This window comes from Pezoporus flaviventris, unplaced genomic scaffold (assembly GCF_033815535.1).
Source record: "Pezoporus flaviventris isolate CSIRO_AGI_PZ_B2104156 unplaced genomic scaffold, CSIRO_AGI_Pfla_v1 ptg000009l, whole genome shotgun sequence".
Lineage (NCBI taxonomy): Eukaryota > Metazoa > Chordata > Aves > Psittaciformes > Psittacidae > Pezoporus > Pezoporus flaviventris.
The window spans coordinates 485,376-510,713 of NW_026892557.1; the positions used below are offsets into that span (position 1 = coordinate 485,376).

The 25,338-nt window shown below is 55.2% G+C and overlaps 3 protein-coding genes across 5 annotated transcripts; all 3 read left to right on the forward strand.

The window, feature by feature from the left end:
- The first annotated feature begins 345 nt into the window (after positions 1-345).
- Positions 346-2,511, forward strand: C1QA (complement C1q A chain). Of its 2 annotated transcripts, none has more exons than XM_061450065.1 (3): positions 346-489; positions 1,217-1,388; positions 1,526-2,511. In XM_061450065.1, the coding sequence occupies exons 2-3, from the start codon at positions 1,226-1,228 to the stop codon at positions 2,092-2,094; spliced, it is 732 nt and encodes a 243-aa protein (XP_061306049.1). In that variant the 5' UTR covers positions 346-489; positions 1,217-1,225; the 3' UTR covers positions 2,095-2,511. The 2 variants fall into 2 exon arrangements, with proteins under 2 accessions (XP_061306049.1, XP_061306050.1); XM_061450066.1 differs by lacking the exon at positions 346-489 and adding an exon at positions 556-710 and having other exon boundaries at positions 1,221-1,388.
- Positions 2,512-3,753: 1,242 nt separating this feature from the next.
- Positions 3,754-5,585, forward strand: C1QC (complement C1q C chain). The gene is made up of 3 exons (XM_061450067.1): positions 3,754-3,956; positions 4,383-4,578; positions 4,805-5,585. Exons 2-3 carry the CDS (start codon positions 4,398-4,400, stop codon positions 5,359-5,361), a joined length of 738 nt encoding a protein of 245 aa, XP_061306051.1. The 5' UTR covers positions 3,754-3,956; positions 4,383-4,397; the 3' UTR covers positions 5,362-5,585.
- Positions 5,586-6,690: 1,105 nt separating this feature from the next.
- On the forward strand, positions 6,691-9,074 carry C1QB (complement C1q B chain). 2 transcript variants are annotated; one of them, XM_061450064.1, is made up of 3 exons: positions 6,691-6,848; positions 7,853-8,015; positions 8,336-9,074. In XM_061450064.1, the coding sequence occupies exons 2-3, from the start codon at positions 7,856-7,858 to the stop codon at positions 8,908-8,910; spliced, it is 735 nt and encodes a 244-aa protein (XP_061306048.1). In that variant the 5' UTR covers positions 6,691-6,848; positions 7,853-7,855; the 3' UTR covers positions 8,911-9,074. The 2 variants fall into 2 exon arrangements, with proteins under 2 accessions (XP_061306048.1, XP_061306047.1); XM_061450063.1 differs by having other exon boundaries at positions 6,698-6,848; positions 7,856-8,015.
- Positions 9,075-25,338: the final 16,264 nt, after the last annotated feature.

The window sequence follows — 25,338 nt, forward strand, 5'->3', positions numbered from 1 at the left end:
CTCAGCAGCAGCGATGACAAGGCTGGGTACCAGTGGCAATCACGCTCTGCCCATCACCCAGACCAGAAGCCATCCGGAGTGATCCCCACAGCGAGCATCCCTTGGATGCCACCTCGTGCTCACACCTCCTGTCCCCTCCTGCGGTGACAGAGCTCTGGGATGCCTTTGGGCAGCCTCCACCTTCCTGTTGCTTTGTGCCCAGCCACCACTGGTCCTGATGCAGGGACGGTGCCTTGGGCTAGGCTGGGAGCTGTGGTCCTGCACTTCTGCTGACCAAGCTGTTCCCTGACTGTGCCCGGCACAGCAGGAAAGGGAACAAGTTTCTCGTGCAAAGAAAGCGAAACTTGGCACTCCTCTTCCCCCAACCAGGCAAACCACCGTGCATGCAAGTACATCCCCTCGCCCTGCTTCTCTTCCTCCCTGCTCCCAGCTTCTAGCGAGGAGAGCTGCTGCTCAGACTGCTCTGTCTTCACTCACCCCAGCAAGGAGGTAAGTCACCCCCAAGAGCAAGGGACACGTGCCTCCTCTGCTGACACTCACCGGTCCTTGCTCCCTGTCCCACTTGCCTCCTCCACAAGTAGGAAAAGGAGGAGAATACGATGCCAGGGGGAAGCGAGGGCCACAGTAATCTGTCCTTGCTCCATGCGGTTGGGAACATCGCTGGGTTCTGCAGGCTTGTTCCAGGCTGAGCACCCCAGGTTTTGGGGCAGGTCTGTGCGCTCAGGACAGCCCTTCTCTCTCCCAGCTCTATGTGTTGGACAGATGGATCTCTTTCTGCCTGTTTACCCTTTGTTTATCCCTCCTCTGTTGTGTCTTTTTGTACCCCTTCCTCACTTGTGATCTCTATCCCATGGGACCACTGCCAGTATCTCAGTGCTTCAACACTTCTCTGCATGCATCTGACATGCAACCACCCATCCCAAGGGCAGGCAAAGGGTTTATGCTGTGCTTCATGTCCCGTGCTTTCCAACCCCACAGTCCTGCCTTGGCCACACATCAGATTTTCTGTAATATCAGTGATTTCAGATCACATAAGGAAACACCCTTAAAATCCTTCTGTGAAGTTATTTTCATTACTGCATGCAGTGTTCTGTCTGTATTGGACAACACACGGGTGCCGTGGTAGACCTGTGGATGCACCTGATGTGTTTGCATCCAAGGTGTGTTTGCTGTGTGCTTGCCTCCATCCCCAGTTCCCTCACCCCTGTGTCTATAGGGAGGCAGGATGCACCCTGGGCTTTGGCTGGCGACCAGCACCCTGGCAGTGCTGCTGGGCATGGCCCTGATGGAGGACGGTGTGTGCCGGGCACCGGACGGCAAGGACGGCTTCCCTGGTGTCCCTGGCCTTGATGGGAGGCCGGGGCAGAAGGGTGACATGGGAGAGCCGGGTAAGTGGGATCCAGGGATGTGCGGTGCAGGGGACCTGGGAGCCCCAGGCCCCTTGGTAGCAGCATCATGGGCTGTGGGAGTAGCTCAGGTTATGACAGCCATGCATGGACTTCTCCCCCTCACCACCTCTCTGCAGGGAGATCAGCACAGAGGACGGGCATCCAGGGACTGAAAGGGGATGCAGGTGAGCCAGGGCCTCCTGGCATCCCAGGGAACAGGGGTTACCATGGCCTGCCCGGTCCCCCTGGGTTAGCTGGGCAGCCAGGGCCAAAGGGGCCCAAGGGGAAAGCTGGCAATGTCGTGGAGCAGCCGCATCCTGCCTTCTCTGCCTCGCGGAGGTCCCCACCGTCCAGGGGCAGCACCGTGGTGTTCGACAACATCATCACCAACGAGGAGAGCTCCTACAGCCCCCAGACCGGGGAGTTCACCTGCCGCATCCCCGGGATCTACTACTTCTCCTACCAGGTGATCTCCAGCGGTGACCTCTGCCTGAGCATCACCAAAAACAGAGAGAACGTGGTCAGCTTCTGCGACTCCAACAGCCGCCAAGTGCTGCAGGTGAACTCGGGCAGCAGTGTGCTCAGCCTGGAGCAGGGGGACCGGGTCTCCCTCAGCACCGACGCTGCCCGGGGCAGCATGATCTACAGCGGCTCCGAGGCAGACAGCGTCTTCAGTGGCTTCATGCTCTACCCACTGACGAGCTGATGGGTCCATCCACCAGCCCAGACCTACCTGTCTGCATGGTGTTTCCCCCCCTGTGAGTGCATGGGATGGTTCAGTACTGCAGCAAACACGGCTGCAAACTGAGTCACCAGATGGGTCCTGTGGTTCCATAAGTGCCATACAGTGGCCAGGCTGTGGGTCAGCACTGGAGCAGTTACCTCCATGCTGAGCCTTCCCACTCCATCCTGGAGGCAGAGGGCATTCAGACCCCACACTGGAGAGGTCCAGTTGTCCCTGGAGACAACTTTACCAGTTACAGTTCTTTGCTCCTGAGTGGGAAATCACTGCGTGCCACTGCTTCTGCTACATCAACCATTGCAAACGCCTTTCTGGCACGCAGCCACTGCTGCTTCTCACACCCTTCTCCATCTGCATAAATAAACCCTTCTTCCACAACAACTGCTTGGCTTTTCTTTCCTATTCATGATTCTTCCCCAAACCATCGTTGTCCTGGGCCCCTTCCCAAGGCGCCCAGTGGGAGAAGCGATCCCAGCTTGCCCCTGGCCGATCACAGAGCCCAATTGCAAAGGCAGAGGGACAGAAGGGACTGAATGTGACAGTTATAGGGAGGAGCAGGAAATGTCTGGGACTAGCCTGTGTCTGTCCTTTCTTGGATGAGTCGAAGGTAGCTGTCCTGTACAAATACAGGGGCAAATAGAGGAAGACCATGCACTTCACCCACATGGCACTCTTTGGTACCCAGACTCTCCAAGGAAGGGGAAAAGCAGCTGTGATCCTCCAGCCTTTCAGCAAGTAGCTGGTGCAGTGCTGTGTTTCAGCCCTGGTCTGTGAACAATGCTGACAACGCACTGATGGTTTAGTTGGTGCTCAGTAGCACTTACCCTGATCAAGGACTTTTTCAGTCTCCCATGTATTCCACACCACAGCACATCATGCCCAGTATAGAAACTGGGGGGAGTTGGCCAGGAAGGGCTCATCACTGCTTGGGATTGGGATGGGCATCCGTCCATGGGTAGTGAGCAGTTGCATTGTGCATCAGTGTTGTTCGCTGGTTGTATTTTTTTGTTTGATCTCTGACTCTTTGTTATCTCCCTTTTCATTGGTATTAGCATCAGCATTAGTATTATATTGTACTTTATCTTAATTATTGAACCCTTCTCATTCCAACCCATCGGTTTTACCTGTTCTCTGACTCTCCCCATCCCACCATGGCAGGGGGCTGTGACTGAGCAGCTCTGTGGTTCTTAGTTGCTGTTTGGGCTTAAACCACAAGAACAAGAATCCCTGCATGTGCCATACCCTGGGGATGCTACTCCCATGTTGGAGGGTCAGATGTCCCCATTGCTGGAGTAGTGAGGAGGAGGTCAGCTCAGCAGTAAGGAGCAATATCCTGACCAGGGTTTCGGGGTTCATAGCAAACCCAGAACCCAGCAGAGGTGGTGGAGCACACGCAAGGTGCAGGGAGGACAGATGGCCTGCGGGTCAGAAAGGAGGAGAAACATCCTCCAGTGCCATTGCCTGAGGGTGCAGCTGGTCCCATCAGAGCCAGGCAATGACCTTGCACAACCCCTTCATTACACTCATGTCTCTGGCTACCTGGGGCTCTGCTCCCCATCCATTCGCTGCCTTTCTGCTCAGAAATCAGTCCAGGACGTGCTGCACAAGTGCAGATCTCACTGGATGGACAGGAAAGTGCTTGCTCAGAGGAAGCAACCGGTCAGGAGGATGTGAAACTCATCTGGGGCTTCTGGATCCCCAAGGGCCCTTTCCTAACTCTGAGACTTCCTCAGGGAGGCTGTCACGGACTCACACACCCTTTGCTGTGCCGGCAGCAGTGCCCACAGCAGACAGAGGGCTCAGCAGCACTGAAGCCCCCATCAGAGGTAAGAGGTGCTGCAGGGTCCATCTCTTCGGGGGGGGGGGGGGGCTGCATGGGTGCTGGGAGTCCATCAGTGTGGCACAGCGCTGGGCTATGTGAGAGGAGGCAGAGAAGGAGACAGAGGCTGCACACATGTCATGGGGAGGAGATGCACGCTGGTCTTGCTGGGGGAAGACCTGTTCCTATGGGCCAAGGATTGTCCTGGGAGATCCCCAGGTGATGGGGGCTTGAACCTGAGGGGCAGAGCTAGGGAAGTGAGGATGCTGCCAGAGGAGGGCTGGGATCACTCGGGTCCACCACCTGGCACTTGGAATGAGGGGGACATTGAGGGCTCAGCCATCACAGCCAGGAGCTCCTGGTGCAGTCAACCTCATAGCACCTCCTTTGTCCCATGGCCTGGAATCCACCAGCCTTTCTTTCCCTTTCCAAGCTCCAGAGCACCGAAATGGGGCAGAGCTTCTGGGAGCAGCTCCATCTGGTCCTCGCCCTCCTGCTCCTGAACCTGGGGTCTGCTGTGACTGGAGATGCCCATCACAGCTGCTATGGGGTTCCAGGCCTGCCAGGTATGCCAGGTCTGCCAGGCAAGGATGGCCGGGATGGGCTGAAGGGAGCCAAAGGCGAGCCAGGTGAGTAAACAAGGAGGGGAACCACACAGGCTGTTGAATGGGGGCCATCGGGTCCTCTATGGCTGCTTTGCCTTGGTTTGCAGGCATAAGGAGAGCATCCTCTGTGGACAGGGCAGGAGGAAAGGCAGCTGGAGAGAGACAACCCTGTCCTGCCTGAGGGAAGGGGCTGGAGGAGCCTCTCCCCACATCCTGCCATTGACACTCACTCCCTTTCACCACCCCACAGGAATCCCGGCCACTCCTGCAACGCGAGGGCCCAAGGGCATGAAAGGGGAGCCAGGCAGCCCTGGCTTGCCAGGCAAGAATGGCCCCATGGGTCCCCCTGGTGTCCCTGGAGCCCCTGGAGCCCCTGGCATGGCTGGAGAGCCGGGAATGCCGGGCAGCTACAAGCAGAAGCACCAGTCAGCATTTTCAGTGACGAGGCAGACCGGTGAGCACCCCTTGAAGAACATCCCCGTGGTGTTCAACCACATCATCACCAACACCAACCACGACTACAACACCACCACGGGCAAGTTCACCTGCAGGATCCCCGGCCTCTACTACTTTGTCTTCCACACCTCGCAGACAGCCAACCTCTGTGTCATCCTGCACAAGGATGAGCTCAGGATGGCCAGCTTCTGTGACCACAAGACCAACAGCATGCAGGTCAGCTCTGGTGGGATCCTCCTCCACCTGGACGCTGGGAACCAGGTCTGGCTGACAGTGAATGACTACAATGGCATGGTGGGCATCGGCAACTCTGACAGCATCTTCTCTGGCTTCCTGCTTTTCCCGGACTAGAGGACCACCAGAGCCCACCCCAGCATGCTGGCCTCTTCGCCCTGCCCTGCAAACACTGCTGCTCGTGCCAGGCCTTTGCTGATGCTCCAGGTTTCTCTGCTGGCTGGGAAGCCCCAGGGAAGAGGTCAGCCCTAGCCCCAGACACAATGGCCTGGCCTGGGGACCGCGCACAGGCAGCTGCTGAATGGGGCAAACAGGCACATCTGGATGCATCTGCACCCAGAGTGATGGTGCTGCTGGCGCTGCCACGTGCATCCCTGCTGAGAAGCCCAGATAACCTGACTGAGGCAGAGGTCTCTCTGCACCATTCCCCTTCCCAGCAGGACAGCCGTGTGTCTTGGAGCAGGTCTGCAGCAGTGCCTTTGCCATCACCCAGCTATGGAAAGTGTCAATAAAACTTTCCCCAGCGCATGTGGCCCAGCCTGTTTGCTCCTCCGTGACTTGTAGGCAGAGCCCACGTATGTCTGGGTGAATGTTGTGTGCATGTGTGGCATCAGAACAGCGCCAGGTGCTCCCTGGCTTGTCCATGTTCAGCATCAGGGCATCACACAGCATTCACAACCCTGGCTTTGCTCGGTGGGGTAGCACTCACAGCCACACTGATTGCAGGAAAGGGGTGGTTCGTGTGCCCATGCCCCTAGGTCAGGGGGGACCGAGACTCCTCCAGGTAGAGGCCCTCGTGCTCTTGTTCCCCTCCAGTTCAATTGCAGAGGGCCACAGAGCATGCAGAACACCACATAGCCATGCCTCTGGTGGCTGGGACATCCCAGCCTTAACAGGTTCGGGGCAGGGGAAGCACTGGTTTCCCTGAGCCTATGGCCTTTGTGGCTTTGGAGGCTAGAAAGCCCACCAAAGCCCACCAGAAGAGTCCTCCTGGTGGCACACTTTGTGTAGTGGAAAAGGAGGTCATCACCCATGAACATCCTGTGCTTCACCACCACAAGCATCAGCAGAAAGCAGGACTGGAAATGCTTTTACCACAGGATGGAATCGCTTCCCATCCTCAGCATTTAGGAGAGCCTGGAGAACAGATTCAAGGTGATGGATGACCCTGTAGCATCCTCTGGTCTGAGCTGGGTATGTGCAGAGAAGCCTGGGGGATGATAGCTCAATGGATGCACATCTTTGCAGTCCTGAGGGGTTACCCCAAACCTGTCTGGAGCCCATGGCAGCGTTCCCCATAGCAAGCATGACCCAGGGAGCCTGCAGGGCAGAGCAGACACCCCTCTGCTCCCCAAGGCCAGAGCTGCGTGGCACAGGGTGCTGCTTGGGGATGGCGTGTTCCGCTGAGCTGATGGACAGCATCTGCGGCGGATCTGAAAGTGCCGCTGCAAAAAGGGTAGGAGCTAAAGATAAAAAAGGGATGTGGCCCAGATCCTTTTGCAATAACCCTTCCAGCAAACTTCTGCTTCTCCTCCTAGGCATTTCCAAGCAGGACGCTGGTGTGTCCTGCCCCATCTCCCCATCTGTGCAACGAGAACCTCAAGGTAAGAGCAAGACATGGGCAAGGCCTCCAGGTAAGAGCACATGGGGAACCTGGAAGCATCAGGATCCTGGTGCTTGATGCCTTGCATGGAGCAGAAGAGAAAGGAGGATGCTGGGCTGGAGGTGGTGGATAGCCCTGCTGGGACCTCAACCCCTCCTGCTCCACCTGGGGAAGGGGGAGATGGAAGGGGAGATGGCAAAGGCCCAGCAAGGAGATCAGCGACTTGAGCATCGGTCTGAAAGGGGATGGGAAATCCTACCTGAGGCCCCGGAGTGTGCCTGGGGTGATGTGGTGTCCAGATACAGCCCTGGAACGGGCAGTGCTCACCACACACACAGCTGCACCAGGAGCTGGGGAAAGGAGCCAAGCTGTGGGATGCAGGCAGGGCAGAAGGAGGATGGGACCCCAGGGACCAGCAGCCCATATGACTGTCCCAGTAAGGCTGCTTAGATACAGAAATGCTCCTGGGATGAAGCAGGCGTGTGGCAGAACACAACAGGAGTGTGCAGGGGGGTTGGAGGGCAGGTTTGGGGATCTCATTGCAACCTGCAAGCGTTGCTGTCCCTCAGATGTGCTGGTGGGAAGCAAGAGCTTGTAGATGAGAAACTGTTCCCACCTGGGGAAGGATTTAACCTGCAGTGTGAGCCTAAGGTGGGGTGGAGAATTTCTCCTCTGAGGGAGCAATGGGGACCTGCAGCACATGCCTGTGGCTGGCATCAGACCCCTGGGCCAGGCTCAGCTGTCCCCAGATATTCATGTGGCTGAAGCTCTGGGCACTTGTATACTGGTCATATAAAAGAGAGAAGAGACTGACAAACCCTCCCATGCCCAAAGGGGCTGGTCCCTCCAGGCCATCAGGAGAGTGGATTTGGCTCTGCAGCAGGATGTTTTCCCTTCCTGATGGCATTACCCATGTGCTTCTAGCCATGGTCCTCTGGAGCAGCACAGAGCGCCTGCCCCATCCCTCCCATTGCACAAGCCCCTCAATGTCCTTCTGTGTTCCAGCAGATGCAGACCCTGTGGGCGATGCTGATCTGTCTGGCCGGAGGGCAGCTTGCAAGTTCCACCCTCTGCAACACCTACGGCAGCATCCCAGGCATCCCAGGGTCACCAGGACGGCCTGGAAGCAACGGCAGAGATGGGGAGAATGGCCTGAAGGGTGACCGAGGTAAGGAGGAAAGGTTGCAGTTGGGGAAAATGTCATCTTGGGAATGCCAAGAGCAGGAAAAGGCAGTGTTGGGTGCATGCTCCTGGGAAAGCAATCTATTTTCCATCAGTGACTATAGGGGTTATCAGGTGGGGGTGATGCTCAGGGCCAAAAGGGGACAGACCGGAGGAACAAAAGCAGGGTGCATCACTGATGCCAGGCAGGTAGGGCTCTCCATTGACCCTCACTCCGTGCAGGTACTGGTGGTTTCCTTCTCAGTGCCCTTTGCAGACCCATGGGGATCAGCTGAGACCACCATGACTCTTCCTTCCACTCTCTAGGTCCCCCCGGCCAGGTGGATCACGAAGGAGACATGGGGGAGAAAGGAGACCCAGGACTACCAGGGTACCCTGGGAAGGTTGGCCCCAAGGGCCCCCCTGGTTCAAAGGGATTACCAGGTCCTATGGGACTCCCTGGCCTTCAGGGGGATGCTGGTGACTACAAGGCCACCCTCAAGTCCGCCTTCTCAGCTGCCAGGACCATCAGTCCCTACCCACGCCGGGAGCAGCCCATCCGCTTCGACCGCATCATCACCAACGAGAAGGGCCACTACGAGAACCGGTACGGCCGCTTCCTCTGCCGCATCCCCGGCATCTACTACTTCACCTACCACGTCACGTCCAGGGGCAACCTGTGCCTCAGCGTGAAAAGGGGCCGGGGCGGCAGCAGGGGCGAGAAGGTGGTGACCTTCTGTGACTACGTGCAGAGCAGCTACCAGGTCACCACAGGTGCTGTGGTCCTCAAGTTGGCAGCCAACGAGTCCATCTGGCTGGAGCCAACGGAGAAGAACTCCCTGGTGGGGATAGAAGGCTCCGACAGCATCTTCTCTGGCTTCCTCATCTTCCCCGATGCTTAGCCTCTTGAAGGTGCTCTGCATCCTTTCTCCTGTAGCTGGCTGATCCCTGCAGGGCTCAGGACTCCCCTGGAAATCTGAATCTTTGCTCCAGATTTAGGGCCTTAAAGTACGTAGCTGCTGCTCTTGCACATTAAATGACAGCTCTTTGTGCTGCTGATTCCTTCCTGCCTGGGATTTGCCTCTTTCCCCCAAAATACTGCTCAGATATGCAGGGCACTGCTTCTCACATCTCTGGGTGCAGCCTGGGCTCGTTGGTGCTGAGCAGAGCCAGATGACTCATGCGGTTCCTGCTGCAGATCACTGTCAGAGAGCCACATAGCGAAGGTCTCAATGAAGGGTTAGGAAAACAGAGAGGAAAACACGGTCTCTAGCAGGAGGTGGGACACACAACCCGTGGCAGGGGTTGGAACTGGATGAGCTTTAAGGTCCCTTCCAACCCAAACCAGGCTGGGATTCTATGATTCTATGAAGTCCTAAAGCACAAAGAAGCCCTCTCAGGGTGTCTTTACTAACAGTAGAGCTGATGGACCCAAGGAACTACAGAGCTGAGGACCCCAGGAATGTCCCCATCCCTGGGGAAGGTGACAATCCAGCATCGTACCTGCGTGGGCAGGTTGCTTGCAGCCTCCAGCCCAGATGTGCTGGGTTGTGAAGCCTATTGTGGTATCCATAGGGCACTCACTACATAGGAGAATATTTGTGGGGGTCTGGGATGTGAAAGGGGCTTGATGAAGGGGATGATAAAGGGGTTTGGGGGTCGGATATGGGCTGGATTTTATGGAGCATTGCCACTGAACTCTCGGGGTCTGCTTGTGGGTCCAGGGCCCCACGTTACCGGCCTGCACAGGGCAGTGACCAGTTTGAAGGCTCCAGTTGGTCCGGGGTAAATGGCCGGCAGATGGCACTGGAGACTGGATCAGCCCTCGCATCCCTGTCCATGCTGGGAGAGCAGCGCTCGCAGGGACCGGGCCGGAGGTGAGACGAAGCTTTGCCTTCGAGGAGGCACCGGGCAGGGGTGATGCTTCCTCCTGCACCATCTCCGCTGCCTGCCTCCCCCAGCAAAACCTGCGGCTTCTGTCCCCTGGGGTGCAGCCTCCCCGTGTCCCCAGAGCTCTGCCCCGCATCAGAAGAGATGCTTGGCAATTGCATCCCAAAGATCCCCCGGTGTGGGTGCACCGGGATGCTCCTAAAATGCAGCTGCATCTCTTGTGCCGTTCTGCAGGTGGAGATGCAGAGTCCCAACTGCAACCGGGTCAGCAGGGCAGGGGAAGAGAAAGAGTTTTGACCCCAAAACCAGGCTGGGCAGCAAACACCAGCTCAGTCTCCTGAGCCCTCAGCAGGTCTGCAGCAGTCAGCGAGCCAAGGAGGACAGGGCTGACAATGAAAGAGCCTTGGCAGGCTGGAGAGACGAGCTGGCAGGATCCTACTGACATTTGATGGAGACAAATGCAAAGTCCTTCCTCTGGCATGGGTTAACCCCATGCAATAGGGCAGGCGGGGGCAGGAGGAACCTGAAGCAGGAAGGGATCTGGGATGTTGGTGGAGAGCATGTCAAAGCTTTCTGCCTTTCTGAGTAATGGATGTAATCATTTTGGACTTTTGAAAAGGTCTTTGTCAGGACCCCTCTGGAGTGGAGCTGCTTTGATTTGTAAAACTGATGTGTGACCTAACACCAGCACAAGCCAAAGGGCTTCCAGGGTCTTGGCTGTACCTGGAGAGTCAGAGGGCGATGCAGGTACCGTGTCTGAAGTGCACCTCACTTATGCAGCTGGAACACAGAGGTCCACAGCTCCTGCCATGGGTCTCAGCCAGCACCCCTAATGCCACCGCAGGCATGAGCTCCATGGGATGGCAGCTGTCTGCTCCTTGGAAGCTGCCACTGCACGGGCCATGGAGCAGCACAACCTCTCAGGTATCCAGAATGGATGAGGAGATGAGAACAGAGGGTGGCGGTCCCTGCAGCATCCCTGTTCAGTTCACCCATGGCCACTCAGCGTGGGCAGTGTGCTTCTGCCCCTGCAGGAAGACTTGAGGTCTCCACCTCACCATGAAGAGGACCCCTTCTCCCAAGCTATTACAGCACACACCGAGACCAGAGCCAAAATGCAGATGCCCCTTCCCAGGGGGTCACCCACAGGAGAAGCCTGTATCACAGGGCTCCACGTTCACTGTCTCAGGGAAAGGACTGATTTGCCCCTTTAGTTAATCCTTTACATCTCACCCATGGGCTCCTGCCGCCCTCTAAACTTTAAGCTGGCCATGACTGCACCCATTGCAAGAGCTGCAGGCTTTGCTCTCACCCAGGACATAACAGAGGTGTCCCAGTGCTCTGTGCATGCTCCCTGTGCGTGCTGCCTTTGCGCTTACTTGCACCAGTGCATGTGCATGCTCCCACCCGTGCACGCTCACCCTGCTCCCTGCAGAGCTGCCCTGACACACACATTCTGCTCCCCTTCCCTCCCTTTGGGCTTTTCTTCCCATTCCATGGTGAGCCCGGCTCTTCCTCGCCGTCCCGCCAGAGCTAAGCCGTGGAGCTTCACCAGGTGGTGCTGCGACCCTCGCCGGTGGCGTCGGGCCTCCACCAAGATGCAGAGGCCACCAGATGCTGAGCAGATGTGGAGGTGGGTGGTGCTTTGAGGGGATTTCAGAGCAGGAGGTTTGGGGGTGCAAGCATTTTGCCCTAAGCAGACATGGGGTGCTTGGAGGTCTGGCTGAGTGGGACAGAGCTAACCAGGAGCACCATGGCCATGTCACCCCTCACCCTGCCCCATCATGTACCAGTTCACACCAAACAGCAGCACACTCTATGGGGACCCCACCAACCAGGCACACTTGGGAGCAAACCCACTGATGTGCCAAGACACCGATAGATGTGAGGATCCTAAAATCAACCCTTCCTGTCACCCGGCACCAGGGATCGGCAAGAACACCATCACATGGGGGTTTCCCTTGCATCATCTACCTGGGTTTTGGAGATTGTCTCTGTGTCAAAGCTCCAGTGCAGGCAGAAGCAGGGCTCTGGCAGGATCGGATGAGCTGGAGCGTGCAAGGTGCCTCTCGAGTCCCATGGGAAGTGAAGCTGAACCGGGGAGACCAAAGCCCCACAGTGTTGTGTATCAGGCATGATGATGGTCCCACGGCCGGGTCTCACATCACCAGCAAACACTGTGGCATTTGCAGAGGTGTTGACCTGTTTGTGCTGAGCCCCATCAGTTCTTGGTACCTGCTACCCCAGATCTAACCTCAGGGCTCCTGATAAGTTTATTTCCCCCATCCTTACGCAGGCTTGGATCTGAATTTGAACGGTAAGAAGCAATCGCTTCTTCTCCCTGGAGCAATAGGGACTGGTTCGTCTCCCACCTTGAGCTGCACAGGGAATTCCTTTTCCCTGGCCTCTCTGCAAGCACTGGGAGCTGTGGAGGCGCTGCTCTGGGCTGGCCACCAAGGGGTTAAGTCCCAGCCCTTTTTTCCTGCTCTGCCTCCTTATGAGGAGCAGCCTTTACAGGGCTGCAGAAAGGCTCTTTCTTTCCCCAGCAGATCTCTGGGAATGAAGTCTGTGTTCCAGATATTAAATTACTCATAAAATAGTTGGCCTGTCCCCGAGGCAGCTCTGCAGCCCCCCCCCGGCCCCCGCTGCCCGCTCTGACGGGCTGCTGATGTGCATCTGCATGTCACCTCCTGCTACAAGGTCAATCTCTCCAATTTAAAGCAGCAACGCTGGAAAGCAAACCAGATTTCAGCCGAAATTAGCTTCAAATGGAGCATTCAGGGCACTTGCGCTGCGAAGGGAGCGAAGGAGGGGAAGGGCTAGCAGAACTGGGTGGTGCGATGCTGCTGCTGGAGCACCCCACACAGCCCCAGGGGAGGCAGGGATGCTGCCGGCGGAGAGGATGCTCAGGCATCCCTGACCCTGGGGTGTGGGGTGCAGGGGTTGGGAAGGGCTCCATCCCTCACCCCTTTGCAGCTTTGGATGATGGAGAGCGGCTTCGTCCACGTCGGAGGCTGCTTGGACCAGCGTGGCCATCAGTGACCTACAAGGCCGAGGTTTCCATGGGGATGTGCGGGGATGGAGAACCTGGCCAGCGTTCAGCTCCAGGCACAGCTCAACGTCGAGCTCGGCTCCTTCCGCTCCGCTTCCTGCTGCCTCCCACCCTCCTGCATCTCCACATCAGCAGCATCCCCTCCCCGCCAGCCTCTGCCACTACACGGAGCAGCAGCAGAAGGGGATGCAGGAGAGCCTGCTGTGAGCACGGCTTGGTCCTGCCTGTCTCCATGCATGTCCTTAACTCCTTAGGGATGCACCTCAATGAGATGGGGTTTCCCCCCATGCCACGCATGCAGATGTCTCATGGTTCCTGAGCTCAGACCAGTTGCTGCGCTGGGGATCCTCTCTGCCTCTGTTGGCAAAACCCCCAAACCAGCACTGGGGATGTGACAACGTGGGTCTGGGAGAGCCCCACATAGCCCTGCTCTCCTCCCCTGAGGTTTTCTGTGGTTTGCAACAAAAAGGAAAGGCAGAGCTCTTCTTCCTTCCACTCCTGGCTCCGGTGAGTGACTGGGGGCGAATCAATGACAGTCCTCCCAGATGCCTCAGTTTCCCCATAGGGAGGAACCGACCCTTCTGAGTTACACACAGCATCCTACCAGCCCTGCTGGAGAGGTACGTGGGGTTTTCAGCCCTCATTTTGCAGTACATGTCATGATGTCCACCTGTGTGAGGCTGTGAGACAAGCCCCAAGCCCAGTCCTTGCCACATATGCAGCCATGTGCCTCACATGAGGCAAGTCAGAGGCTCATGTGAATGAATACACATGGCACGTAGCAGGCATCCGCACTGATGCAAACCACACAAGCACCACGCAAAGCACAATCCATCCTGAGCACAACCCCATCCTGCAGCATGAGAGCAGTGCATGAGCAGGCTGGGCAGTCAGTACCCGGATGGTGAAGTCCAGGATTGTTCCCAACAGCCTCCTGCTGCCCTAAATCTTCCATTTACATGGAGAAGGAAAGCACAAATCAAGTAAGACAGCTAGGAGCCCACAGCGCATCCAGGCTGCCATGTGCAGCCTCACAAGGGCTGCTACACTGCAGAAGAGTCCCTAGGGAAATGTGTGCAACACGCATGGACACATACCTGGAATACCCATCTGGTGTTTGAATGGGGATTATCTGGGAGTCTGCAGCCCTGCCTGACTCGGAAAGAGCAGGGGCTGGAGTCCTGAATGCACTGCCCAGTGCTGCCTTCTGTTCCCATTATATGCCAGGAGAGCTTTTGTCTGGGGATGCTGGCATGTGCAGTCACCAAGGAGACAGAACAGGACGGGTCAGCAGCAGCACTTCCAGACAGCTGGGAGGGAGCCGGACAGCCCTGCACATCCCTAAGGGAGCTGCTCCTGCCAGTAGTGCTGGGCTGGAGATGCACACTCACCATGGACATGGAGATGCACACCCACCATGGACATGGAGATGCACGCCCACCATGGACATGGAGATGCAAACTAATCATGGACCTGGAGATGCACATCCACAATGGACATGGAGATGCACATCCACAATGGACATGGAGATGCACATCCAGCATGGACCTGGAGATGCAAACTAATCATGGACCTGGAGATGCAATCCCACTATGGACCTGGAGATGCACATCCACAATGGACCTGGAGATTCATACCCATCATGGGCCTGGAGATGCATACCCACCATGGACATGGAGATGCACTCCTGCCATTGACCTGGAGATGCACATCCACCATGGACCTGGAGATGCAATCCCACTGTGGACCTGGAGATGCACACCCTGTGTGGACTGCACAGCCTGGTGTCCTCTACTGTGCAAGGCTGAGCCTACGCCATGGATCCAGCGCTGCAGCCTGGGGATGCCCAAGAGGGCTGAATGGAGGGTCAGGCTCTGGCAACATGAGGGCTTTGCACATTTTCAGCTCTTGGACTGCCCACAGCACCAGGAACCAGCATTGGGGAGCTCCCAGCAGCCACCAAGCCCTTGACTCTGCTCCTATGATGGCACCTGAGCTCTGCCCATTGCTAGGGTGGTCCTGCCGGTGCCACCAGCTGCCTGCATGGAGCACAGTCCTGCAGGAGAGTGTCCCTCAGGATGCAGAGCCACTGTGGGTGCAGTGCTGGGTGCCTCCCCCTGAGCCTGGGTGCTGGCCCTGCACATTTAAAAGCTTCCTGGAGAAAATCAAGGATCAGCCGGCCCTTCCCAGCCCCAGAGGGTCTGCTAGAGCTGTGCGTCTGGCTGCTCATGGTGTAGCACAACCACTTGGCACAGCCCCTCAGCACAGCCTGAGGTTCAGTGGTGGTTACAGCTGCTCTGCCTACGTGCAGGACCACCTAAGCACCCTCATTCCTCATCCTGCTGTCTTCATCCCACTGTCAATGTGCTCCTGAAGTCCTCAAAGCCGCTGCACCTACAGCACCCTTCCTGCATGCCCCAGGTAAAGGGGATCTGCTGCAGGAGATAGGCTGTGCAGAAGAGGATTTAGTGGTCCCTTTTGCTCTGGGACAATGTCCATCCACTGTTGGCAGCTCATGGTCCAGCAATAGGGATGCTCTTGCATCAGAAATTGCACTGAAACCCTATAGTGGAGACATTAATGATTAACCTGTTCAATGTGTGCTCTCCAAAGTGGATTTTCCAGTGTCTAGTAAGGTATTGAAGCTCTTGCCAACACCTTAACACAGTCTGGTTAATCAGTGAGCAGCCCAGGCTGTTATTCAATCTCAGATTGTCACACCCCTACCAGGACCTCGGAGGCCCCCTTAGCTGGGGCAAGATGCCCTGCGAGCATCCTTAGAGCCACGCTTGGTGGTGCAGGGTCACTTCGCCTCTGAATGCTGCAAACATTTTGCTGCTTTGCAAGACATGGGGCATGACTTGCACTGGATATTTTCCCAGCCCTGCCATGTATGTCATAGAGCTGCCTTGGAGCAGCTGGCAGGCAAGTGAGGGGACATGTCGGAGCACGGACTGGAGTGGGAAGGGTGGTAGGCATGCTTGTGAGTGCTTCCATTTCCAGCCCAGGCGTCTGCTTTGGGGCCCTGAAAATCCAAGACAAGGCACAGGGGCAAGCGCACGTTTCGGGGTGGACTGTTTGACATCTCTGAGCCGCTGAGGCTATTGTGCAGCTCGTTTTTGCTTCCCTCGTGGTTGGGGGGGGGAACTGTCTGCTGCCATACAAAGGGCAAAATGCCACAGCAGGAGATGGCCGTGCTCCAGCCGGGAAAACCCTGCCGACATTTTCCTCCTTCCGTGGCTTTACCACTAGATGTCATAGGAAAAGCAACGTTGCCAGCCCTGTTCGGCTCTCCCAGATGGGATTTTGGGGGGCTTGTGGGTCCTTCTCTCATCACTGGATGAAGCATCTTCCCAGCCTCCGAAGCATCTTCCCAGCCTCCGAAGCATCATCCCAGCCTCCAAAGCATCATCCCAGCCTCCGAAGCATCATCCCAGCCTCCACCTCCGTTGGCTTTGTCTGTCTGCAGAGCCCCTGGAAAACCCATCTCTGGGGATTCAGGCTTCAATGGATATTGAAATGCAACTGAAACCTTTTTTTTTTCCCAGCGCCTGCCTAAGCCGCCCGCTCGGACCCTCCCAGGAGGGAGCCGCACGTCGCCCTTTCTCAAAACAGAGATGCTGTCACGCCGGGACCCACAGCACCTACAGCAATATGGTCCCTTCAAACAAACGGGACAAACAAGGCCTTTATAGGCACTTTCTTTTCTTCTGGAGTGGAAGAGAGAGAGAAGCCGGGGGAGAACTCGGGGCCGTCCCACCGCAGCGGAGCAGCACACAAAGGCTCGCAATGAAAGGGGCACCAGCAAATCCTCTTAGGGGCTTCACTGTGTGCACATTCATATCTCGGCCCCATCTGCCGGGGGGGATCCCCGGGAGCGAGGAGGGGGGGGCAGAGGGGCTCTCCCTGCCCCTCCGCCGCCAAAGCAAGCAAAGTGCATTCAGGGAGTGAGAAAGGGATGAAAAGGAAGAAAAGGCCGTGGCACGCCGGTGCGGAGCCCCGCGGTAAATGCAGCAATGGGGATGCTTTGGGGAGAAAGGGCCTTGTTCACAGCGGAGGGGAGGCTGCGGTGGGGGCTGTGTGAGTACCGTGCCCCCCTTGGTCCTCCAGGGTGAGACAGGAGCAGGGGGGGCCGTTGTGGGGAGTGAGATGGGCAGGGTGAGAGCGTGGTGCCTCTGAGCAGGAGAGCTGTGCCGGCACCCTGGGCATAGGAAACACCTTCCATGGGTTTAATGGTGTTGGGGATGTGGTGGAGGTGACCTGCTCCCCCTGGGAAGCCAATGTGGTGGTAGTGGTGCTTGGTCCCACACAAGCTGAGCCGTGCTGGGGGATCGTATCCCTGCTGTACAGCTCCCAGGGCATCGTGGGGCTCCAGGCAGGCTCAGGGTCATCCAGCAGCACACAGCCCTCAGAAACCAGAGTAATGGCACGTTTCATGTGGATGAGGTTGGAAGGATGGGATCCGATCCTCCATCCCACCGGCAGGGTGCGAGCACCTGCCTGATGCTTCTTTGAAACCAGCAGTTGTCAGGACCAGAGGAACCATGAGTGGGGCTAAAGCAGATGATGGGCAGTAGCTTCCAGAGGCTGGAGCCAGGCAGGGGAAGGAAATCTCCATCTGTCAAGGCAGCACAGTAGTTCACCAGGGCTTCCAGGTCCTGCAGACACCAAGCAGAGCTAATACAACTTGAGTTTCCCCCCAAGATAGGGGAAAGGCAGGGATACTCCTGGTCTGGTGTGGAGAAACCATCTATCCCTCCTTAGAAGCAGATGATGAAGGTGACTTAGTAAGTAACAAACACTGATACCGACTTCCAGGTACTGCAGGACAGCAAACATCCTGTCTCCCATGGGTTTGCACTCATTAGGCCTCTTCTTCTTCCTGCCTGTCCTGCAGCCTCAACTCTCTTTGCACTGGGCGTTGATGAGTACAAGAACGTGTTTGGACAGGGTCAGCCTACACCAGAAATCTGTTTCTCTGCTTCCTCAGGCTCCCAGCAGCCACTCTGAGATGCTCAGACATGGGTGAGCAGATCAGAAAGGTCAGGAAATGTGGGGGCTTTTGGAAAGCTGGCCCAGAGGAGCTGGGAGCCCTGCCTAGGCTTGGACACAGCAAGGAATGGAGCCTGAGCCCAGCCTAAGTCTTCCACCTCTCATGGGGACAGCTGATGTGCTTGTCAAGTGATGCCAGTGGCGTGCACATCCTGCAGCAGTATGGAGAGAGTGGGAAGATGCGATGTTCTCTCCCATATAGGCTAGGGGTTTAATTACTGCAGCTAAGGCAGCTTGTGTCTCCTTCTAGCCTGGCTCCAGTCCAGTCCAGGGAGTGGCCCTTCCTCTCGGGTGGCCTGGAGCCAGTGATCCAGGAGCACTTCCAATTCTGCTGTGATGTGGTTGGGTCATGCACTGGGAGAACATCTCTTTCCTGCAGCTGGGTGGGGATGTCAGGGCAGGAGGACAAAGTGCTGGAGAAGCAAAGAGGATCAGGGTGCCCCAGGCTGCGTTAGTCCTCACTGGGAGGCAGCGGGGCAGAAAGATGTGAGCAGGAGTCGGGCTGAGGTTGGGATGTGGATGCTTTGGGCAGTCCCATCAGGGTTTCAAGGATGTGGCTGAGGAAAGAGTGCAGGGGTGAAGGGTGGCAGCTCCTTCCCACCTGGGGAGCTCCTAAGCCCTGTGATCAGAGGTGGATAGCAGTGGGCACATCCATTATCCGGAGCATGCTGCTCTCTGCTGCGTGCAGAAATGACTCACGAGCAGGTCAGGTAAGTCCTGGTGCCAAGCTGGTGATGAAGGTCCATGATGAAGTGGGTGCGTGGCTCTCCAGGGTGAGTGTGAGACACAAACAGCACCAGACTGAAGGTGAGGGAGGGCCATCCACACCAGTATGGTGAATGGTGCCAATGCAAAGGGCTGCACAACACACAGCCTGAGCGTGTAGAGTCAGCTCTGACTGGGGACAGCCTGTGTAAGACACCTAGCTCACCAGCACAGCCTGCTCCATTCCAGTTGTGAAAGGAAAAGCCTGGGAGAAAGCCTCACAGGTAGAGGCTCATTTAGCTGCTGATCATGACCATCAGATAACTTTGAGTGGTGGCTGGACCGGGTGCATTTGGAAGAGCCAGCTGGAGCAGTTCTTCCACAGGCAGGAGAACAAGTCGTGTTTGTCCTGCCTGGCTGTTCCAAAGACTGTGTGAGGCGCGTGGGAGGAAGGAGGGGTGCAAGAACATCACTGGTGACTCTTCCCACTGGGGATCAGCGCCAGGGCAGGGATCAGGGAGGGAATGCTGAAAAAGCAGAAGAGGAACACATGGATATGGCCCGGCCTCACTGTTCAATTGACCACATCTGCCTCCAGCGATCCACCTCCCTTGTCCCCTTCACCACTGCCTTCTTAGCAGGGAGGACTTGTGATGCCTCATGAAATGCAACCGATGTGCCCATGAAAAGTGGTGGTGGGGTGGTTGCTGCCGTGGAAAGCAGCATATATGGCTTTTTTCACTTGTTATTCTGAAGAGAGCAGCCTGAGTGTCGCCGGGTTCACCAACTGCAGACACGCTTTCATAGCTCCCGTGGAGCTCACATCCCATGGCAGCAAGCTCCCTGGGCAATCACACAGGGTGTGAAAGCATCTCCCTGATGAAAAGGCTCACAGATCACATCCGAAGGCCTGCAGATGTCCCCTCCTGGACACCAGAAAAGCCTCTCGAGAGTGGAACATGCTGCTGTTTTTTCACTGTATTGGATTCCGGCAGGATATGGGAGGCTGAGCAAGGGACACCATGAGGGTCTGTGCGTGCTGACATGGGGGGGGGGCAGGATCCGAGCAGGGCACTGAAACCTGTCACCGGCTGCTGAAGAAGTGCCTGATGCTTGTCAGCAGCCCCCCTTTGCTCCCCTCATGGTTGCAGGCAGCCTCTGGCTCACCCTTTGCTCCTGCAGCTTCATTTCTCGCAGTTGCACGTATTCCTCGTCCTGGGTCTCCTCCCCTTCCTCCGCAGGCCTGGATCTCGGGGAGGAGCAGCTCCTTGACGGAGCCCCTCAAAGCCTGGTGGGCTGGGCTCCTGCGAGCAGGCACCGGGGTCTGCCAGCAGCCCAGGGATGCTGCTTCCCCTGCCGCATGCGGACACGGGGGTGACAAGCGACAGGACCTGCCGAGCTGCTGCGCAAGAGGCTGGGATCGCTGCAGCTGCAGCCCCCGTGTTTTCCATGCTGCGGTCGAGCTGGATTCACGGCAGCTCCTGGAGGTTTCTGGCGCTGGGCAAGTCCCTCTTGGCAGCTCCTCCCCGCTCCAGGGCTGCGCTGTTTGCTTATCTAGCGCCGTGATTTAACACAGGCGCAGGAACTCACACACTCTCTCCCAGTCTCCTTCAAATTACTTTATTGCTTCCTGTCAACTAGCCGAGCATATCCTGTTAATATACAATCCCCAACGAGCAGTTTTCACAGCATAATCCCCCTTCATCAGATAACGCAGCTCGACTCGCGAAGGATGCCCGGTTCTGTCAGTTAGGCATCTAAGGATGCAGGATCCTGGCACCGGGCAGGTATTTTCTAGCAAAGAGGGGCTGCTGTCATCGTTATGTTTAAAGACAAACCGCAGCACTGTAAGAGATGCTGGCCTTCTGCCAGTTCTGTGCTATTTCCAGGGCATAAATCCCAGCGGTGATGGTGGAAACCCACGCAGGGGTCCAGCCTCCTGCTTGCAGCAGGACTGTCACCAACACCAGGTCAGGGAGACAGGGATGTGGCCTGGAAACCCTTCAGGGGATTTCCTCCAGGTTTCCTTACTTTGCTGCAGCCCTTGAGCGGGTCTTCGGGCTGTTGGTGTCCTATTATCTGCCCTGAGGGTACCGTGGACTCTCAGCATCCCTCCGTGACATCCAGCCAGCATCTGCCAAAGGTTGTGTTTTGGAGGGGACCTGATGTGTTTCTCCTACATGCTTCCGATCCTCCCTCCACCACACTCGGGTCCCATGCATCCCGAGATTGCATTTGCAGGACATTCACACTGTTCTGCCCTATCTGGTCGTCTTCAACCTCCTCAGGAGCTTTTTGCCCACCTGATGTGCCCGCTGAGCCTGTGTCCATGGTGTTCAGGAAATACCATCAAGAATTTTTGACTCTTGGATGTGGAAGTGTCCTGAGGACAGGGTTGATGACCAAGCAAGGGACCCAGCTCAAAGCCAGACTGCATCTCTTCCCTGTGGGAGCAGAGACCTGTGCTAAATAAACCTCCCTGGCATTATCTGCTACATCTTCTGTGGCCATTTCATCAGCAAACTGGGGTATTTCAGGACTACGGAGGCTGTTGGTCCCTAAAAAACACTGTGTCTGTTCCAAGCTTGCCCCTTGTCATCAGACTCCTCTGTTGGCGGAGGAAAGGGAGCATACACAACCACATAACGCAGCTGTAACATGAAATACAGGCATGTTTTTGTGGTTGTATTTCCCCTATTTTTCCCTTGATCCTGCCCCTAGGACAGTTTCTTTGTCTGAAGCTGTTCCTGGAAGTTGAAGACAATCCTGGTGTTAGCTGTTGGTTTTACTAGCAGCTGGATCTGCCCTCAAGTACTTGTGATTCTCTCTACACTTAACACCTCATTAGCTGGAACATCCACTTACAGAGCACAGTTTTGCTGGTCTGAAAAGAAGGGAAATCCTGTTTGACTCAAGAGGCACAGAGCTCACTCATCTCACAGGCATCTGAACAGCCGCTCCTGGAAATGCTTCCATATTAAAAACCCGTTGAGAAGAAGTGTCTGTTCTCCCAGGTAAATCAGGGCCTGATTTATTTCCTTCCTAGGATGCCTGCTGAGAAAGGCATTCAGCACAGAGCCAGCCTGACACATCCCTGCCTCCATAGCCCAAGGTTGGAGGCCTCGGTGGTTGCTGTGCCTCCCGGGGAAGGAAAAAGCAAAGGGTTGTTTGACATTAAAACCACATTGAAGACTCTCTGGTAGCAGCCTCAAGATGAGCATGGCAGGGGGATACCCGTTATCTCAGGAGCTGAGCTTGCAATGAACGGGACTGGCAAGATTGGGTTGGTGGTCCCCGTACATGCGCAATGTTGATGCCACAGAGGTTGGTGTAGCCCATAGGGCAAACCTCAGCTTCACTGGGCCTAGGAAGGGTTTTCATGGCAGAAAGGAGGCTGGGGGGTCGCTGCATGAGCCCAGAAAGGTTTTTATTGAAGGCTTCCCTACTGTTCTCCCAGGTTTCCCTCTGTATTGTATGTTCCCGTATCTCTCTTGCCCAGTCTCCACTTGAATCCCTGCGAGTTCTGTGTAGCTCTGCCAAGGAGCACCACAGCAGCTCTCCCATCCATGTGAAGAACCACCTCCTCTATTCCTGAACCCCGGCCCTGAACTTCACACATTTCATTTCCTGCCATTGCTGGGTCTGTTGAAGGTGGGTCTCAGCTCGGACCCTGCAGGACTGACTGGTGATTTCCCTCTGCTCACTGTGCCCGCTGCTTACTACTCTTTGCTACCATCTCTTAAGTGTTTAAAAAGACAAGGAACTTCCCTTGTACCCCCTGGCTGCTTGCCTTCCTTTAAATACTTTTGGCAAGGGACCCAGTGCAAAGCCTTTGGAAACCCCATCAGATGACACGAACAGACTGCACTGACCCACGCGTGATTTGGCCACTCTGAAAGAGTTCTGGAGAAGGACTCCTCTGTCCACTGATACACCTTCTCCCTTGTACAAGGCTGGCATCACGCTGGCCATGCAGGAGCATGGACACCTCTCATGGGCACGGGTACACATGAGAGGCCTCTGAAGGAGAAGTTTCTCAGAGGCCAGCCAGGATGCTGATGCCAATGGGCCGAGGATGTGCCAGTAGCTGCAGGGACCAAGTCCTGCATGGATAAATGAAAAGAGCCTTCTCCAACAGTACTGAAGGGCTCAATGAAAGGACCTTTCTGACCACTGTGTCCCCCTGTGCTCGGTGTGCATGGCAGGGACCTGTGCAACAGCCCTTCCTCCCCTGCTTCCCCTTCCTCTAGGCTCTCTCTGCCCACCCCATGCGCACCATTAAAGCTGCCCCATTCCATCCCACCACCCTCCTGTCTGTACACGTGTGTGATTCTCCAATGATCACCCCCATGATCGTCCCCCTATGGTCCCTAGGCAGCAGAGGATAAGTTGGTGTTAGAGTTTATTACTTAGATGAGTCTTCAAATAGGAAAAGGTAAGTAAGTGAATATTAGCTTACGCATGCATTTGCCAGCATCCAGCAGCGCTCTCATTTGCAGTACTTGTTCCACCTCAATCACATTTTAGCTAAAACCTTGAGGGAGTGGATATTCCCACAGCCAAGGAGGAAATGTGAAATGCCCATCATAGAGCACACGGCACCGTTCTCACTGACTCCTGACCTTTTATCTCCAGACCTTGGGGAGCACAGCTCCACTTCATATCTCTTTGCTTGCTTCTCTTTGGAAAGACCCGGACAACCGGTTTCTCTTCCATCCTTCTGCTGTGGAAGGAGATGTGATTGCCTCCTTCAGCTCTGTCTTTCTGTAGTAATCACCTCTTAGGAGAAAAGAGCAATTTCACAACATCCCATCGCTTTTGATCCTGTATTTGACTTCTCGTATCCCTGCACCATCTCAGGGCACCAGAGGATGTTGCTCATGACTGCCTCTGAGCACAATGGTGCATTTTCTCATAGCGTTCATAAGCATCTGCAAAACTATTTTTAACACTTGCGTTGGCAAAAACCAGGTAGTTTTCTCTCCAGCTTCCTATTAAATGCCATTTCAGCATTCTCAGTTTCAAGGATGCCACCCTGTAATTTTGTAGCATTAAGCAGAGACCCGAGTCTGACATTTTCAACTTTTCCAGCTTCCTTTGAACAAGTCTAAAACTATTTTCCAGAAGCCTTCTGGACTGGGGATATCTTGGGTTACATCCTTTTCTTTTAGAAGTCTTTAAAAATCAAAGCAATTAAATTGCGCATCTTTTAATGTCATTATCCCTGTCAGTATGTAATGCCTGGCAGGTTTTCATCAGAGGTTACCTACTGGGCAGATTTATTCTCTAACGTTGCAATTTCTGCCTAACCATAAAAGAATCAAGGACTAAAACGAAAATAGTTTCCAGAATACAAAGCCCACCTTCTGCCAGTCAATGTCTCAAGGCTGTAAAGTCTTCTGGATTAGATTTGCATGCAGAACTTGATATTGTGGTGACGATTCCACCCATTCTTTGCTCTGTATCTAAGGGTTTTTTTTCTTTCTGTATTTTTTTATAACATAGATTAACAATTTATATTCTTGGTTGTTGCATTTCTCCACTTTCTGGGGAATTGGGAGTTCCTTGTGATTTATATGGTTTTATTCACGTTTGCATTCCTTCATCAGGTTTCTTTCCATCTCCGCAAGGTCCTGCTTATGATGAGCATTCGCTTTTTCAAGAAGACCTGACACGTTTCCAGTCCCAAAGGAGATACTTGTATAAAGTTTGCTTTTCCTAAAGTTTCTTTCAACTCTACAATTAGCATACAGCCACCAAGGGATAGTTTCTGCAGTCTAGTCCAAGGTTTACCCATTCCATCTAAGGTTTACCTGCCTGCGCTCAGTTCTCTCATCATAGACTGGGTTCATATTAGCTGTTGAACAAAACATCCAAAATTTCCTGCCCAATTCTGCAGTTCTAAATCTATTTTAAATGCTTCAAAAGTGCCTCTTCTCTTTAATTTGTTCCCATGGATACCATTCAGAAGTTTCATTCATTTTAGGAGTGCAATTTCAAATCTTCAGTGCAATCTACCAGTTGACTTCTGCTTCTTAATTTAGCTGGAGGCTCTAAAACCTGCTTTCAGACATTGCAAAGGCAACAGAAACACGGCTGCCTTCTGCTCCTCACTCCTCTCTGCAGCCCTCTTGTCTCCCCAAAGAGATTAAATCCTCCCTTGAAGCTTTTCTGGGGCTCTGCTGTGTTCCTGGGGTCCCAGCACAGGATGATGCTTGGTTGACCTGTGCCATCTTCTTACCCTCCTCCTTTCCTCTCTGTCTCATCTCTGCTTCTGGTCCCAGGTAGCGTCTTCATCACACGCATGAATCTTTCATTTAGGAATAGATGAGTTCAGAAATGCTGGAGGAAAGAGCTGAAGGGGAGAGGGAGCTGCTGGTTCATCCATTAGCTCCCTCCGGGCAGGACCCTCAACAAGCCGAACAGGTTGAGTGAGGACCCTGCCTCTCCAGTGTCACGTTTCAGCACAAGCCATCCAGGGCCAGGTGCCCTCACAAACATAAAGGGATGTAAAAGCCTTATCTTGATTTAACTTTGCACAGCGAAACCTCACCTCGATGTCCCTAATGGAGTGGGGAGGGCAGTGGGTTGCAGCCAATGCCTGTGTGAATGGTGGCCGGAGACCAGTCAA